This window comes from Spermophilus citellus (genome assembly GCF_964194105.1).
Source record: "Spermophilus citellus genome assembly, chromosome: 2".
NCBI classification, from domain to species: Eukaryota; Metazoa; Chordata; class Mammalia; order Rodentia; family Sciuridae; genus Spermophilus; species Spermophilus citellus.
In genome coordinates this window covers 20,030,369-20,044,984 of record NC_138183.1, presented here as the reverse complement: position 1 = coordinate 20,044,984, position 14,616 = coordinate 20,030,369, and the positions used below count along the sequence as shown (strand labels likewise).

Genomic DNA, 14,616 nt, shown 5'->3' with positions numbered 1-14,616 from the left:
CTGCAAAGCCTCCCAAGTCCAGGTGGAAAAGTCTGAAGTCTAGACAAGACAGGGTCCCAGCTGCCATCCCTGACCTCCACGGCATCTGCTCAGCGGTGTAGGCCTGGCCTTGACCTCCACAGTCTTTCTCTGTGGTCCTCTTTCCAGCTCACGGGGTAGTGAGAGGATGCGCTCCTGCGGCTTCGCCACTGTGAATCCACTGACCTCACTGAACAGCCCTCAGGTGCTGGGTCTTCTTAGCCCAAAACACAGAAGTGGAAACTGAGGCTCAGAAGGCTATGTCACCTGCCCAAGGTGGCCAGGCTACTGTCGTGGAGAGCCAGACCTGCTGGTAGGATTCTAAGTCTCGAGAGATGAAGTCCTTCTGCTAAAGACCTGCTTGCCCTAAGTGGAGAATTCTAGAAATGCTGGGCAGAACTTCTTTTTCAGTCTGCTGTCCTAGCCAACATCTGTTTTGTTTTGTTTTCTTTTGGCCCTGGGAATTGAACTCAGGTGCATTCAACCACTGAGCCACATCCCCAGCCCTATTTGGTATTTTATCTAGAGACAGGGTCTCACTGAGTTGCTTAGCGCCTCACTTTTGCTGAGGCTGGCTTTGAACTCACGTCCTCCTGTCTCAGCCTCCAGTGCTGCTGGGATGACAGGCGTGGGCCACTGTATCCGGCTTAGCCAAAATATTTATGAGGGAAAAGGATATTGTTTGGAAGTTACAAAAAAAAAAAAAAATGCTCAAGGCTGCCTCTCAGTTCGACAAATGGAAAGTACACGCCATCTGTCCCCGGGCGGCTGCATCTGATTTCCTGTGATCCACAGCCTCTGCTTGGAGGGCAAACGGCTGTGAGTGAACCTCGTTTAGCCTGAGATCGATAACGGACCGCACGACCCAGGGAGGGCAGGCAAACAGACACTGGCTCCACTTGGGACAACTGTCTGGGTATCTGGCTACCCGTGACCCAGATACCCGAAGCTGCCATGTGCTTCTCAATGCCAGAGCAAAGGACATTTTCCTAGGACATGGGAGGCGAGTATGTAGAGGACGATTCTGCAGGTGGCTGGGGGCGTGGCTTCAGTGAGTTCCTTCTCTGCATTTCCTGGGTCCCCACTGGGTCCCCTGGGCTGGCACCCGTAATGCAGACGGGAAAGATGGAGCCCCTGCCTGCACTCACGTCCTCTGTGCCTACACCGCAGTTACTGCAGCAGAGAGGAAGAGCGTGTGAGCCCCAGGAGCTCAGGGATCTGGGCCACGAGTCAGAGATGTGTGCGGCTATCATCCCTTGATGGTGATCTGGGGTGATCTGTTGGCCAGCATTACTGAGGCCAAGAGCTACGGGCACCCAGCGATGCTGCCGATGGCACCTGGCACTTGAGGAGGACTAAACAGGGCTCCGACCTCCTTCTCCCGCTGCAGGATGCTGCAGCCCATGTTTGGAGCATGGAGAGCAGATGGGATGCAGCTGTCTCCTCGTCGTGCCTGCTCTGAACCTTTCCCAGCACCTTTGACACAGAGGAGACTCAGACTGCAGGGGCCGCGGGGTCTGCCTCGGGTGTAGTGGGTAGTGAGTGGGCTGAGCTGTCTGGAGGGCACACTGCTCTGCAGGGACAGCGTAAGGCAAGGCTCTGGACACCCAGGACAGGCCCTGGCCACCTGCAAGAGGGGCTCAGGGGGAGGAGCTTCCATCCTGTGGCCCTGCGTGCAGGTGGCCTGGCTGCGCTGGGTGTCCAATCTGAGATTTGTCCTATAGGTGTGTAGAGGGAGGGGCTTCCCAGGCAGCAGGGAGAGCTGGTGCCTGCACAGCCCACGGCCTCCTGTCTTAGGGACTCAGGCTGTGCAGCCTTCCAGCCCTTCATGACCTACAGACCTCTTGGCCTGGCTGGTTCATGGGAACAAACCTGTTCATCATGGGACAGATCCATTCTTGTCTATTCTTGATGATGCAAGAGATCAGGCCAAAACTATATCAGACCATTCCAGTCCCTGCTCTTACCTGCTCAGAGCTCTCATGCTGCTCAAAGTCAAAGTCCCCAGCATATAATCTGCCTCTCCTCTTCCCGGCACTGACTCTGGAGTGTGCTCAGACACTCTAGCTCCTCAGGGCCTTTGCACATGCTATTCCTGCTCTAAAAAATTCTCTTCCTCTAGATGTGGGGTGGCTCTCTCCATCACCTCCAGTCTTACTCATGTGTCACTTCCTAGCCCCACGGAGTCCCCTTCCCTGCTGTAAGTTTCTCCTTAGCACCTGTCACATAACCTGCTGTGCATTTTCCGTCATCCACCTGGCTAACTGCCTGCGATTCCTGCTCATCTCTGGATTCTGGAGAGGGGAAGTGCTCCTCAGCTGCTTTCTACCGACTCCCCAGCACGGACGGCTGCGGAGAGCACACGGCAAGCACTCCATCAGGATTTAACAGAACGGAAAGAAGAGCAGGAGGAGGGGAGGAAACATGACAGACAGACAAACGGCTGGCGACTCTGAGCCAGAGGCTGGAGAGGTCCACCAGGGAAGCGCCTGGGTCACCAGGGTACCACTCAGAGGCGAGCGGGCCGGGTCGGAGTCCTCCCTCCACCTCTTCCCTAGCTGTGTGACCTCGAGAAAGTCGCTTTTCCTCTCTGGATTTCAGTTCTCTGCTCTGTAAAATGGGGGTCATAGCTGTGCCAGTCACTCCTGGATCCTGGGAGGGTGCAGAGGACACAGATGGAAAGCCCTACACCACGAGAGCTCTCAGTGGAGGTCGGCTCTAAGGTTGATAAAAGAGCCTTGAATTATTTACGTGAGCCAGGCTCTGTGCTGAGCAGCAGGGGCTCAGTGGTGACCCCAGACATGGCTGCTGCCCTCCAACAGCTGATGGTCAAGGAGTAACTGGTCAGGCCTGCAGAGATTGGAAAAATACACTAAGAGCCATGACAAGACTGGAGAAGCCAGGGGCTGAAAGGAGCCAGGGGCTGAAAGCCACTTCTGGAGAGTATCAGGGAAGGCTTCCTGGAAGAGGTGGCACCTGAGCTTTGGACTGAAACAGGTTGTGTGAAGTGGAAAGGAGCAGATTCCAGCGGCAGCATCTCCATATGCAAAGGCCAAGGTGTGTCTCCACAGCAAGGCCCGACACTGTCATTCTCATTGTGACAGATCTAAAGCTGAGCTCAGAGAGGTGAGGCCACTTCTTGAGGTCACACAACAAGGACGGGCTAGAGCTGGGATTTGAACAGAGCGATCCTCACTCCAGGGCCTGAGGGCACCTGGCGAATGGATGACCAGGAGAGACAGTGAGCACCAAGAAGAAAGCCCAGTCCCCAGAAGGGACAGTGCAGACAGAGGGGTGGCCGGAGGGGCCAGAGCCCCCTACCTCTGCCCCTGGCTAAGGGACTCCCACAGTCCCCACCCGGCAGGAAGGACGGTACCTCCATCAGGTCTATAAGCCACAGCAGCCTCTCCTGGGGCGGAAGGATGGGCAAAAAGCAAAAAGAAAAATACATCAAATAAATATGAGGGACAGGCCGCCACGGCACCCCCGCCCCAGGCCCACGCGCATGCAGACGAGATTCTCCCACCCCGTCCAGCTGGGGAAGGGGGGGGAGGTGAGGGAAGGGCACACCGCTCCCCACCCCTCCATCCTGCCATGAAGGAGACGGGGTCCTGCTCGCAAGAAAGATGCTTGTCCATGAAGAGGGACATGCTCCTCCCTGGGGCAGGGCTGGGGTCACTGTCCCTTTTGGCAGGAACAGGCTTAGAGGAGCAAAGTGACGTGCCTGGGCTCCACCTGCTCATGAAAGGCAGGCTTCAAGGTGGACTCTGCGTGGAACCCTCAACCAGGGGAGGCTGGCTCTGGGGAGGCCCGAGCCCCGCGGTGCAGAGACCATAGTGTAGAGAAGTGGGCCCCTGGCACTGCCCCCATGGGCAGCCATCAAAGGGGGATGGCCATCCGTCACCTGGTGCTTTCCAGGCCTCCACGGGTCAGCAGGGGCCTGGGTGCAAACCCCCAGGTGGCGTGGAAAAAACCACACAGGTCGGGAAAAAACATGGCGTCACCCGCCTCAGAGCTTGGCGGCACTTCTGGGCCCTGGCAGGCTATCTGCTCCCATGGGCCCCCGGGTAGCCTTCCACTCAATCCTCCCCACAGCTGGGGGACGTGGCGTTATGACCCTGCTGCAAGGGAGGACACTGAGCACCGGGGGGCCAGCTGGCCTGGCCGTGCCCTGCAGCCTTCCCTGGGAGTCCCCCCAGGAGCCTGGGAGCTTGCCTGGGTCTGGGAGTCCCGATCCTGACGTGCTCCCTGGCAGGACGAGGACTCAGAGTAACAGCTGTCCTGAGTCCATCCCGCCTCAGACACAGGAACCTCACTCATGTCCTCCCCTTCCATCTGGCCCCCCAAACTCCCTGCTCCCTGTGGCCTGAGATCCACCAGCTCGGGGGGCCCCATGTCCAGTGAGTGACTCTGGGCAGGGAAGGCCCGACTGTCACAGCTGGGGTCCAGAGTGGCCGGAGGAAGTGCTTGAGTAGGGGAGATACCCAGGCCAGGCCAGGCTGCTGCTGGGCCCCCTGAGGCCTCTCCGCCTGCCCTCCAGCCTGCCCCGCCCTTGGTCCCAGGCTGCTGTAGGCCATTTATGGCTCCTCAGGCCATTTATCCAGGGGAATCTGAGGCCCAGGACACGCAGGACCTAACCCTGTGACCCTTGCCTCCTGGACCAGGAGGCGTCCCAGCCACTCCTTGGAGCTCTGGTCCCTGATTCCAAAGGGACCACTGTAGAATGACAGGCTGTGGTTCCCCGGGTTTAGGAACAGTGGCTCACGGTGGCTGAAGCCCTCTGTGGACATTTTTGTGGCCCATCTCATGGAGTCGGACTCAGAGAAAGCACGGCCCTGTGAGCCAAAGTCTGGCTGCTCGAGGACATGTGTGCCCAGGACCAGCTGCAGCCCTGTCCCACTCCAGAAGTGATCTGCTCCTCCAGGAACTCAGAGCAACCATGTCCAGAGCCCTAGAGGAACGCATAGCAACTTCCGGATCCCCCGAAGGGGTGAGGACCTGGGGATGAAGGTGACTGAGGATGTTAGAGATGGGGGTGCAGGAGCAGAGGATCCCTCAGAGCCCTGGAGCTAAAGAGAAGTCACACTGGGTGTCTACGAGAGATAGGGGAGCGGGCGACAGGGCCACGGCTCACCGATGTCCACTAACCACCCGTGTCTACGACCTTGGACCTGCTGTCCCCGGTGAGCTCTGATCTCCCTCCAAAGGGACCCATGACCCCGGGTCCTCGTGGTCTGAGATTCCCCCAGTAATGGCTCCCAGCTCAACACCTGGGGGCAACGGTGCTAGAGAAACAGGCCTTCCCCTTCTTTCCTGGAAGAGTGGGGACGAACCTCCCGAAGGCAAGAAAGGGGAGGAGGGGGCAGAGCCATGCCACCCTGGCCTGGCCCGCCTGGCCTGCTCCTCCATGTGGATGGCCATGACCCGTTGTCTCTGGGAGGGACAGAGGGCAGAAGGACTCTGCCTGCCTCTGAGCACCCTGGGCCGGGCACAGAGTCATGTCCCGAGGTGTCCAGATGCTGTTCTGTGGGGCAGGCAAGTCGGTAAGCAGGTCAGGCTGGGCCTGGGGCTCCAGACAAGGGGTGACCTCTTGATCTGAGTCACCGTGACCACTGCTGTTTACTGAGTGCTCACCCTGAACCAGGCACAGCGCCAAATGCTGTGTCATCTTTTTTAGATTTCCCACAAATCATTATTATATTTATTTTTCTTTTTTTGGTACTGAAGAATGAACCCAGGGGCACTTAAACCACTGAGCCACCTCCCCAGCCCTTTTTTGGATTTTATTTAGAGACAGGTCTCACTGAGTTGCTTGGGGCCTCGCTAAGATGCGGAGGCTGGCTTTGAACTCGTGATCCCCCTGCCTTGGCCTCCCAGGCCACTAGGATTACCACGGCTGGCTGTATTTTTTTCTAATGACCTAATGATGTTTGTTTTAACCTTTCCCCCGGACTCTGGCACCCAGACCGAGAGTCCCACTAGGCCTGCTCGGCCTAGCGCCCGTGCCTGGCATGCAGTAGGTGCTCAGCAACCATCAGGCTTCTAGAGACCAAGGCTCAGAGTGACAGGGCACAACAGGGAAGTGATGGGGCTGGGCCTGGAACCCGCCCGGTTCACCCCACAGCCACCGTCTCAACTCTGCCCCGATCTTCAGGCCAGGCAGGGGGCTCACCCTGGCCGAGCTGACGGTGGTGGAGGTGCCGTGGCTGCCTGTGGACGAGCCCGTGTCGCTGTAGGAGACCAGGGAGTAGGTGTCGCCGGCCCCAGGGCCCGGCGGCTGACGTGCCTTCATGGACTCGATCTCCCGCCTCAGCACCAGGTGGTCAAAGCGATCCAGGTCTTGTGGGGAGATGGTGCCTCTTACCTCAGAGAGGACAGCAAACTGGAGGTGGGGACAAGAGAGGCACTCAGCAGAGCACGGGCACCAGTGTCCCTAGTCCTCTCAAGTGGCCTGCCTGAACCTTCTATGGCTCCCCAGTCCCCTCAGGAGAAAGTCCAAACACACACCTTTGGGCAGACACAGCCCGGCCTCCTCTGACCCCGCTTCCCTGCATCTTCCTCCTCCTCAGCATAAACACACACGACCGTACGTCCCCGAAGACGCCACGATGTCCAGGCCATGAGGCCCCTGGCTGGTCCGTCCACCCCGAGCACCCTCCCCCTCCAGATCATGTCTCCCAGTCGCACTTCCTGCACGCCCTCCCTGGGATCTCGTCACTGCTTCCTTTGTGCAGCTTCTGAGCCTCAGACTACTGCGGGAGCAGGGTTCGAGGCTAGTATGTGGCAGGGTCACCTGCAGCTTGTCACAGTTCCTGACAGTGGGGAGGGGCCTGGGCATTGCCAGGAGTGTTCCAGGACATCCCACTGCAGACTGCGGCGTCAGGGTCCCAATCCGGCCCTTTGTCTGCTTCCACAGGAGCCACGGGGGCTGCCTTGGTCATCGGTCTCTGCCCGCAGCTCAGTGGGGCCCAACACCTGGGAGGCTGGGGGGAAGGAGTGGGGACAGGGAGGCAGGTCACCTTGGCGTGGGTGTTGAGCAGCTCGAACAGGGCCATGACGAGGGCCTCCACGGAGACGCTGCCGCGGCGGTACTCGTCCAGGTAGTAGGTCATGGTGGCGCGCTCCTGCTCTGACAGCAGGTGCCGGGCCTGTTCCTCCAGCAGCACGCGGGTCTGGTTCCCCAGGCTGCTCAGCGTCACCTGGGAGCCGGCTGGGCCCTTATAGAATCCTGGCTGGAAGATAGGAAGGTGGAGGCCTGGGACTCTGCAGACTGGGGCCAGAGGCCCGGCCCAGCCACAGTGCCCCTCTGTGGTCTCTGCACATCCAGGCACCCGGACAAACCCCAATGTGTGACCTCATCAGGGGCAAAGAGCCACACAGCACAGGTCATCCCACTCAGGCGCTGTCACCCAGGTTCCCGTTTCCTCCTTCAGGTCTCACCGGCCCCCCAGGGACACTGGGGACTCCATTAGTGTCTGTATTTCTACAATGTAACTCAATGTAACTCAGGTCCTCACCATCCCCCCGTCACTGTCTCCCGGTCACCAGCTGAGCTCAGCGCTGGTCCCTGGACTTCACTATCACCTGCTCAGCTGGAATAACCTGGACTTCACTATCACCTGCTCAGCTGGAATAACCTTGTCACCATGTCACTCCCTGCTTAAAAGGCTTTCAGGAACTTCCCAGGACTTCAGGTCAGAAGCCATACCTCTTGTCATGGCCCAGAACACCCCGCGGGACCTGCCATCCTGCTCCCTGCCTCCGGGCTCGGGCACTGCTGCTCCCCGAACTGGGTCACAGCCCTCCTCCACCCATCTGAGTTGGAGCCTCATCTGCGTGCGCTCTCTCTCTCTCTCTCTCTCTCTCTCTTTCTCTTGTGACCCCACCTCCTTGCCTTCATGGTACCAGGCATCCTTTCTAACCAGGCATTTGTTTGAAGGTTTGCTTTGTTCTTTGACATCCTGGGTGTCACCCCCAGGGCAGCAAGGGCTTGGTCTGCTCTGTTCCCTGCTGTTAACCCAGGCACCCGGGCAGGGCCTGGATCCTCCAGGGGGTCAGCCACGCCGGCTGAACTGTCTCAGGTGCGGAGCTGCTCGGCACACTCTGCCTCGCCCAGAGCTGAGAAGAAGCCCAAGCCCCCACCCTACCTTGTTGGTCCCTTCTGTTGTGACATCCCCTGGAAACCTGTGGAGAAAGACAGCCGTCTTCAGCTGCCCGTCTGAGCAGATGGCCAGGCCCAGCAAGGGCAAGGAAGGGTGGAGCTTTGGAGCCATACACTCATGGCCCCCGAGTGCCGCTGGCCAGTTTGGGGGCTACCCAGTGAACCCCAGACAGATGGGCTGCTTCCAGCCCCCCCTCAACAACATGGGCAGCACTGCCAACCCCACGCCAGGTGGACTCCTGCGCTGTCTCTGCCCCTGCGGGACCAAGCGCTCCCAGCTCAGCATCTGGGAGCCACAGTGCTTGAGGTAACAGCTGGAGAAGGCTCGGCCGAGACGCGCAGCTCAAGGCCAGGACAGGGGGGCGAGCGAACTGGAGCTCCCAGGCAACCGCAGGGGTGGCTCAGCTCCAGCCCGTGTTTTCGGGAGGGGTGGGGAGCGTGGTAAAGAAGGCTCAAGTTGCCATCTTCCTAACACTTCCTCATTTTTAATAGGCAGAAATTCAGATTTTTATGTGAACCCTGATGTCTTTTTAAACAACAACGACAACTACAACAAAAACCAACATTATGCAAGGGAAAGAAAGGAAAGGAGAGGATGCTCTGGGGTGTATCTGTCCAGGGGGCCACTGGCCACCAGGCTGAGACATCTGATGAAGACCCAAGGTGACATGTCACATTATTAGCCACTATGCAGCCACCTGGCAACTGTCCCTCTGGTATGACTTCTGGGTTCTCTCACCCTTAACTCCTGGTATTCTCACTAGTAGACCTGGGGTGGGGGCAGGGTCGGTTTTCAGATGAAGGAACTGAAACCCAGGAAAGTGTCACGTGCTTTGTCTGACAGCAAATGAAGAGCTGGTCCTGCGTCTCAGCTGTCCACAGGGAAACTAAGGCCGGGGACAGGGGTTTGCCCAGAGCCATGGCCTGAAAATAAAAGGGACCCTGGTGCGGGGAGGCCAGTCCCAGCTCCAGCTCCGAGAGCGGACAGCGGCCGGGGCCGGGGACGTCCTGACTGGGAAACCGCGCAGGGTCCCCGCGCCTCGAGTGTGCGTGCGCAGAGGCCAGACCCTGCCGAGTTCGTGGTGCTCTCCCCAATCCGGGAACTGGCGATCCACTTGGTCTCGTCCACCGTGGTGCGGGCGTGTGGCAGCCTCCCGACGTCCTTCACGGTCAAGATGAGGTGCCGAGACGACTTGAGCAGCTTGACCGCCTCGTCGTGCAGGATGGTGAGGAAGCTCCGCCCGTTGGCCTCTAGGATCTGGTCCCCAACCTGTCAAGACCCACACACAACAGTCACCTGGGCTGTTTGCAGGACAGTGACTCAGGATGGGGGCTTCACAGCTCTATCCCAATTCTCTGGCCCGCCTTCCAAGGAGGTGGTCCAGGCAGGCTCAGAGAGGTGTGTGCATGCCTGAGGGTCACACAGCAAGGAAGGGCAAAGCTGGCTTCCAATTCCAAGCCTGAGCCCAGAATCCTGATAGGAGAGGGGGCACCTGCCCAAGCTAGCAAGGATTTGAGGGGCAGATCTGCAGCCCCAAAAGTCTCCTTTTGTGGAAACAAGTCATTTTCAGACGAGGACAGGGGTGGGGTGGGGTGTGAATCTCACGGTGGGTTAAGGCATGAGGGGTGAAGGCAGACTGCAGTATTTCCCTTATACATTTATACACTGTTGAGCCAACTAGGCCTTCCCTGAAAAATATGTGTGTGTGTGTGTGTGTGTGTGTAACAACAAGCCAGCAGTTTCATTTTGTGATGTGGAAGAAACCACATTTTTAATGAAAGCATTTACAAAATAAAGGCAGAAAACCTAACCTTCTGATAAAAACTGTGTGACAAAACCAGAAGAGGCTGGTGTGTGGGGGAAGGGGCTGCCCGGGGTCCCCACACCCTGGCCCAGGGCACCCAGACGCTGATCATGACTGGTGCCCCCGCCTGTTGGCAGCCCGTGGTTGACTCCTGGTGTTGCACCAGCATTTTTCAAAGTAAGATCTGGATGAGGGCAGCCAAGCAGCCCCAGAGGAGCAGGAGATGTAGGACCTGGCTAGAACCGGCTCCCTGGGTCCGCTTCCCAGGGCTGGTCTGCAGTGCACGCCCAGCACCCACAGACAGTACTGCTCCCCTCCTGTGCCACACGCCGTGCTGGGATGCCACCTGCTCCTGCCGATGCTGCTCACAGGTCGGAATCAGACCCAGTCTGTGCCATAATTAAGTCCGCATCAGCGTCTCTGCTCTGGATTCCCAGGGCTCCCTCCCGCACAGCAGGATTCAATGAAAAGTCATCGAATGAATAAAAGTGATCCTGGTCTTGGAAGGCGTCCTGTGCAAGTTTTATTTAAGAGGGAGACAGAGATAGAGATAGAGAGAAGGGGCCCAGAGCTGGGTGCCCGAGGGCGTGGGTGTGTCTTGCTCCTTTATAGACTCCCAGAATCCCCCTTTAAGCCTCCACTCCCTTTCTTCTCTAGCAACCCAGTGATAACCAGCCCTCATCTCTCTATGCTGACTGCCAGGCCTTCCGCCCCTGCCTCTGTTTGTTAGGAATGTGACATTTCCTGTCCCCTCTGGCCAGGCAGGACTGCAGGCAGATTGCTTTTTGGCAAAGAAAGCATGTAGGGAGCCAGTACAGTGGGCTCATCTTAGAGAATCACTCTCTCAACCTCGAGTTCTCACCATCTTCAGCTGTCTGTCCCCCTATAAAAGGACCCTCCTTCCCATCCGCTCCTAGGTCCAGACCATCCCTGCCCCAGTCCAGCAGGGACAGGCACATTCACCGCCGTGTCTGTCCCTTTCCATGACTCTCCTTACTTAGGATCCCCAGCACCCTACGGAGTAGTTGTCCTACTCTTGATTCACTAGAGAGACACAGGCCCAGGAATCTTCTAGCCTTACCCACAAAGAGTGGGACCAGAAGCCTTTCTGATTTCGGAAGTTCCAGACTTTGAGATAGTTGCACAGACTTTACTGGTTGAGAACCTGCGAGGTCTGAAGTGCTCTGAAATCGGAGACCTTTGGGGCATCACTCAGGGTCTGTGGGGTTTCAGAGGACTTCAGAGAGTCCAAGGGCACTCAACCCATGAAGAGGAGTGCTAGTGAAGAGGAGGGGCGGATGCAGGCCAGGTCGGGTGGCCCCAAGGCCTCTGCTTCCTGCTACTGAGCCGCTGCCAGGCGCTGGCTGGTCTGAAACCCACCGTCCCGCCACCCTTCCCCACCCTGCCTGCCGAAGCCACATCTGAAACCCTGACCCTTCCACAGCTCTGCCCTCTGAGCAGCTCCTTTAGCAAATCCACCCTGTTAGTCCCCTCTCCTGGGTCCCCCTGACACCTGCTGACCCCTAGGTTCCCGAGGTGGTCCCCTCCTCACAGTGCATTTACATCTAAACTGGCCACAGACACAGGGACAGATGGATTTCATCGACTTCTTGCTTTTGTGACATCCCTCCCACTTAAAAATGTCCCACGACCTCCCACATCCAGGACACAGCAGAGTGCTACGGTCACAGGTGTCACGCCCAAGACCTGGGTTCCCTTCTGGGCTCTGCTACTCTCAGGCCGTGTGACTGCTGTGTCCCCAGGGGCTTTGGCGCTTCATTTGCCTCAGGGGTGAAGATGGGGTCCCTGTCCAAGAGCAGCCTTCACCAGCGTCACCAGTGTCACCAGCGCTCAACTTTCCATGACAGAAGCCACAGCTGGCCCCCATGTCTACAGCTCTTCCTCCCCTCCATCTCCCGGGCACCCTGTGGAGACGCCCAGGCCCATTGCTTGGGAAGAGCTTCAGAGAACCCAGAGGAGAACCAGAGCTTGGCCCAGGCGCTCGCTAAGGGCTTTTGCACCAAGGTGTGGATCCCGCCAGCCCAGCCTTGCCCGCTCCTGGTGTCCCTCCCCATCGTCCTCCTCTGAAGCTCAGAGAGAAGCTAGGGCCAAGGTCAGCTTCCCCAGGGACGAGGCCTGCCTGGGATGGAGGGGAAGCTCACTTCCAGCAGGGCCTCTCGCACCAATCCCCGCAAGGCCGCCCCGGGGGCAGCTCCACCTCTGGTCTCCGCAGCCCTGGGTGGCTGCCACCCGCTGCTCAGAGCCCCAGCCACGGGGCCATTTCTCACCCGCCCAAGTGCTTTGTTTTCCTAAGTATCTCCCTCAATAGCTTTGGCTTTTGTTGAGCTGAGGGAATCAATTTTAATCTTCCTTTAATACATTTTATTTCATCCCAGCAGCTTAATTAAAGGAAACTCACGTCTGAGAGGCCAGATACATAGGAGCATCCTGTGAGCCAGGCCGGGGGGGAGGGGAGGGAGGGGACAACTCAGTGCCACCAGCATCTAGGAGGCCGGGAGAAGGTTGCAGAAAAATACAAGCTGCCCAGTTAAACCTGCGTTTCAGATAAACAGCAAACACTTTAAAATCCGTGTGTCCCAACCATTGCACGGGACAGACACGCAGTAAAACAAGTGCTCATCGTTTGTCTGAAACTCAAATTTCCATGTTTATTCATTTATTACCTAAATCGGGCAGTTCTGGGGTAAAGGTGTCGTCATAGAACCAGAGGCTCCTGATGGGGGGCGGGGAGGGGGCACCTGCCATTTCTGCAGCCTAAGCCCCTGTGAGTCACCGGCAACCCCCAGCTCAGCTGCACGCTGTGCACTGCTGTCCGTGAAATCCCCTCTCCGTGGTGCTGGTCACGCTCTTCCTGCCTGTTAAGTAAGTCTGTCCCCGCAGAACAGGGCGGATGCTGCGCGGGGCTCTGTGCCACCATCTGGGGACAGTCCTGAACCGAGAGTGGATGGCCATCTGCCCTGCTGGGGACACCTGAGCCCACTCCCCGTCTCCTCCCAGCCCCTGCTGTCTCGTCTCCCCCAGGCCCAGCTGGGTCTGGTTAGGGGGCTCCCCACGCCCTCCCCAGCACCCGATGCAGTGTCCGGCGGCCACAAAGCCTTCCCAGCAGAATGGGTACATCCCTGCTGCTCACAGTGGCCCCACGGAGCCAGCAGAGCATGGAGATGTGTCCCTGTGACACTGTGACATCGTAGCCAAGTGGTGCCACACAGCCATCATGTAGACCCGAGTCTCACTGTTCTCCTCTGAGGTGGTGTGACAGGCCATCGCTTCTCAGGGAGTTGTGAGAAGCCACGGGAGCCCCAGCTCACCATGGCTCTTCATTCACATCCCATCCAGAGGAGAAGGGTTCAGAGATGTCCAGTGGCTTGTTTAAGGTCACACAGCAACTGAATAAATGAGCCAGCCCCGGGAGCCCACCCTCCCTGCCCTCTTCCTCGCACCCGTGCCACCTCTCTCCAGCCCAGCGCAGGCTGCAGGAGGTGTTCAGAGACTGGTGAAGGGTGGGGGAGACCGGTTCCCGTTCCATTTGCTTCCTCTTTCCTTTGGGTGGTGCCACGTGAAGTTGGGGTCTTTTTCTTTCCCAGAGAAAACCCAAGAGCTCTTTGTTCCCTGAAAGGAGACTTTTCCTTACCCCCCAAGCCAACTAGGGAGAGGTGACCCGGATACACCAGGTGGAGGATGAAGAGGTGCAGATGCACCTGCTGGGGCCATCCCGGGGGTCTCCTGCAGATGGGGATGAGGCCCAAAAAGGACAGGGACACGTGGAGGGGACCTCAAGGCCGGGCCCCGGGGCTGACCAATGAGCACTCGCACCCCCACCCCAGGACTCTCGGGGACAGGACACGCTGCGGCGAGGACAGACAGGTGCCCGGTGAGATCGCGGGTCTGACGCTGCTCAGTCGATGCGGGCGCTGCGGGCGCTGCGGGGAGAGCAGAGGAGGATGAATGGAGAACGGTGGCTCTCTCTTATCGGTCACCGTGGATGTCCTATTGATCTCCGTGACGCAGGAGAGGAGGCTGACCACCGAGCACCCTTCATCTCACAGCAGAGCCAAGAGCCCTTCGTCACCCACAGCCGCGGGCGACAGGCTGGTGTTCCGAAGCCGAGCGGCCAACAGCCCTGGACCTGGCCGTCCACCAGGAGCCTGGGGATTCACATCGATAGGTCAGCGGCAGTGACGAGGGCCCAGCCAGTCTCCAGGAGGCCCCAGGAAGATGAGTTTTGATTCTAAAACCTCTTCCCTCAAAATGGGAACCAGACTACCCCCTGTGCAGACTGCAGGAGAGGCCCGGCAAGAGCCCAGACCCAGGAGTCTGGGTCTACATCTAGACCTTGCCACTTATTTGCTGTAGGACCTTGGGGCATTTACTTAACCTCTCTGTGCCTCAGTTACCTCCTCTGGAAAATGGAGATAATATTAGGACCTACTCACAGGTGAATTAATACTCTTACTGTATCCCAGCACCTAAATTGGAACATAGTAGATGCTCAACAAATATCTGCTGAATGGACACATATAAAGCACATTAAAGAGGACCCAAGCTGGACGCGGTGGCTCATGCTTGGGAGGCCAAGGCAGGAGGACTGCAGAGCCAGCCTCAGCAACTTAT

General features: G+C 58.2%; 1 protein-coding gene across 2 annotated transcripts in view; it reads right to left on the bottom strand.

Annotated features, from left to right (window-relative positions):
* Positions 1–14,616, bottom strand: part of WHRN (whirlin) — an 85,035-nt gene that overhangs the window by 10,558 nt on the left and 59,861 nt on the right. The window contains exons 4-8 of one of the 2 annotated variants that reach the window (XM_081264762.1): positions 9,247–9,449; positions 8,166–8,202; positions 7,038–7,250; positions 6,191–6,400; positions 3,395–3,427 (exon numbers count right to left, since the gene is read on the bottom strand). In XM_081264762.1, the coding sequence (XP_081120888.1) occupies positions 3,395–3,427; positions 6,191–6,400; positions 7,038–7,250; positions 8,166–8,202; positions 9,247–9,449 (696 nt within the window). The remainder of the gene's footprint in view (positions 1–3,394; positions 3,428–6,190; positions 6,401–7,037; positions 7,251–8,165; positions 8,203–9,246; positions 9,450–14,616) is intronic. The other variant, XM_081264763.1, reaches the window with a different exon arrangement.